Genomic DNA, 2,184 nt, shown 5'->3' on the forward strand with positions numbered 1-2,184 from the left:
ACTATTGGTGTACGAGAATACAGTCATGTGTGTATGCGTGTTTGTTCGTGTATGGTAAAAGTATGTTCTTGTATTCGTCTGATCCTATACTTTTTCTCTCGAATTGTGTACACGCACGATGAGCGCGGCTCTTATGAATATATTTTAAAGACATACCCATGTCTGCAATCTATATGATATATTTAAGCCTAACGTGCTTTCAATTGGTTGCTATTGTTAGCCAGTGTCTTTAATCTGGTCCACGCATGAATGCGCATTTTTCTTTTTTTCCCATCCATCCGCATGAAATATACTTATGTTTATGTAGTTCTGTATATGTAGTTCTGCACGTGTAGTCTCTGTTCACGCGCATATGCCCCCGTACACACTCATGCGTGTGCTTATAAATGTTGTCACGTTCATTCTCATTACAGTTGTGAGATAGGATCGTTAGCTCCGGATGGCGATGTAAATATAGAAGGCTTTGCGTTTATCTATCTACATTTGCAAGTATATATATATATGCCCGGCCTATAGACAGTATCCCAATTGCACGTACATATAAAAATGTCGTCTTGTAAACCAGTGAACCCATACGTGGTCCAAACCGTATCTGTGAATTCTCGAGCAGATTAAAACATTCGTCGGAGGGGGTTGCTATAGCAACCCGACATCCCCCGCCAACGCACTTACAACCATGTGGTACGTGTGGGTGGTTCAGACGCTCATTTCTCCTGCACCAGAGGCAGCCCATACACTGAGACAGCGGACGAACGTTTATGCAACAGTGTGTATTCACTTACAAGGGACGGGATGAAACAGCCAGAAGATATAGCTGCAGCTGACGTTCTGGTTTTTAATTGGGCGTAAACTAAGTTTACGTGACGTGCATAAATGGATGCGTTTGACACCGCTCACTTTGTTCTATTTATAGACAGCGTATCAACTGGAGAATAGCACGTGTCGAGTCATACCTACAGGGCTCTCTGGAGCCGTTCGAAGACAAGGGTAGGTAGTATATCCAGTGTTTTGGGTTTAGGGTTTAATAATTCTAGGATTTGGGTTCTCACATAGTTGTTAGTAAGAATACTCTCATGTATACATGCACATAGCTGTTGCATACATATGCGTGTAGACCATTGCATCTCTGCTAAGCATAGCCAATCTCTCACGTATGGGGCTTTCCGAGGTTGACCCACATAGATGGTCTCGGGTGGGAGAATGAGAGTCGCACGTGTTCGTTCGGTTTTACGGTTCTAGGGTTCTAGGGTTTTAGCCTGTCTTCGCGTGGCCACGAGCATGTAGTCAGAGGTGTACTTCCTTCTCTCCTGAAGTACAGGGGAGTGCTGGCTTCCTCAACGGAAGACACGCCTCGGATCATGGCTGTGCATGGCGCCTACTTTACCCCACACACCACAGAATAGCTAACTTATTGCATGTAGAGAGTATTCCCCTGTACAGATGATTCCTATCAGGGGTACTATCTGTAGCCGGGGACTGGGCTCTATATATCTCCAGCCACCACAGCATACACTATGAAAGTGCAAATCTATTTATAGCCACCAATAAGAATCGTGTCATAGTACCTACCTCCAAGGACGCGTCCCAAGAGTATAGCAGTTGTGTATCGGTTCATGCTATCTTCTGGTGCATATTGCGTATTTTCTTTATTTTCAACAATTGCATATCAGAACACAACTGTCTTTACACGTATATTGTCTCTTCCCGACAAACGTATATATGTGCCTATTATGTTCTCACGCCCGTACGGCTTCTTACCACAGCTGAAGACACGCCCCGCAACAAGGCTATGCGTGGCGCTTACTTCACGCTACAGACAGCTCGCTATCTGCCATATACCAAACAGGTGGCCCGGGCAACTGACTTTGTCATCAAACACGGTAGGAATGAAATGTGTATGCGAGTGCGACGCGCGTGTATTGTAGCATAAAGAGTCTGTACGGGTACGTGTGTACGCTATGGATATGATCATGTATATAAATGCGAGTTCAATGTGTGCCAACATGTCCTGTACGTGGTATATTACATTATATTTATATGCATATATATATATATATATATATATATATACACACATATATATATATATATATTATATATATATAATATATATATATATATAGTNTNTATATATATATATATTATATATATATATATATATATATATATACCTAATATATATAT

General features: G+C 41.8%; 1 protein-coding gene across 1 annotated transcript in view; it reads left to right on the plus strand.

Annotated features, from left to right (window-relative positions):
- Window positions 1-917: 917 nt before the first annotated feature.
- SARC_11229 (hypothetical protein) overlaps window positions 918-2,184 on the plus strand; it is a gene marked incomplete at both ends in the record, with an annotated part of 9,426 nt that continues 8,159 nt past the window's right edge. The window contains 2 exons of the mRNA XM_014294689.1: window positions 918-987; window positions 1,764-1,880. Coding sequence (XP_014150164.1) covers window positions 918-987; window positions 1,764-1,880 — 187 coding nt within the window. The remainder of the gene's footprint in view (window positions 988-1,763; window positions 1,881-2,184) is intronic.

The sequence above is a fragment of the Sphaeroforma arctica genome, assembly GCF_001186125.1.
Source record: "Sphaeroforma arctica JP610 unplaced genomic scaffold supercont1.1581, whole genome shotgun sequence".
Classification (NCBI taxonomy): domain Eukaryota; class Ichthyosporea; order Ichthyophonida; genus Sphaeroforma; species Sphaeroforma arctica.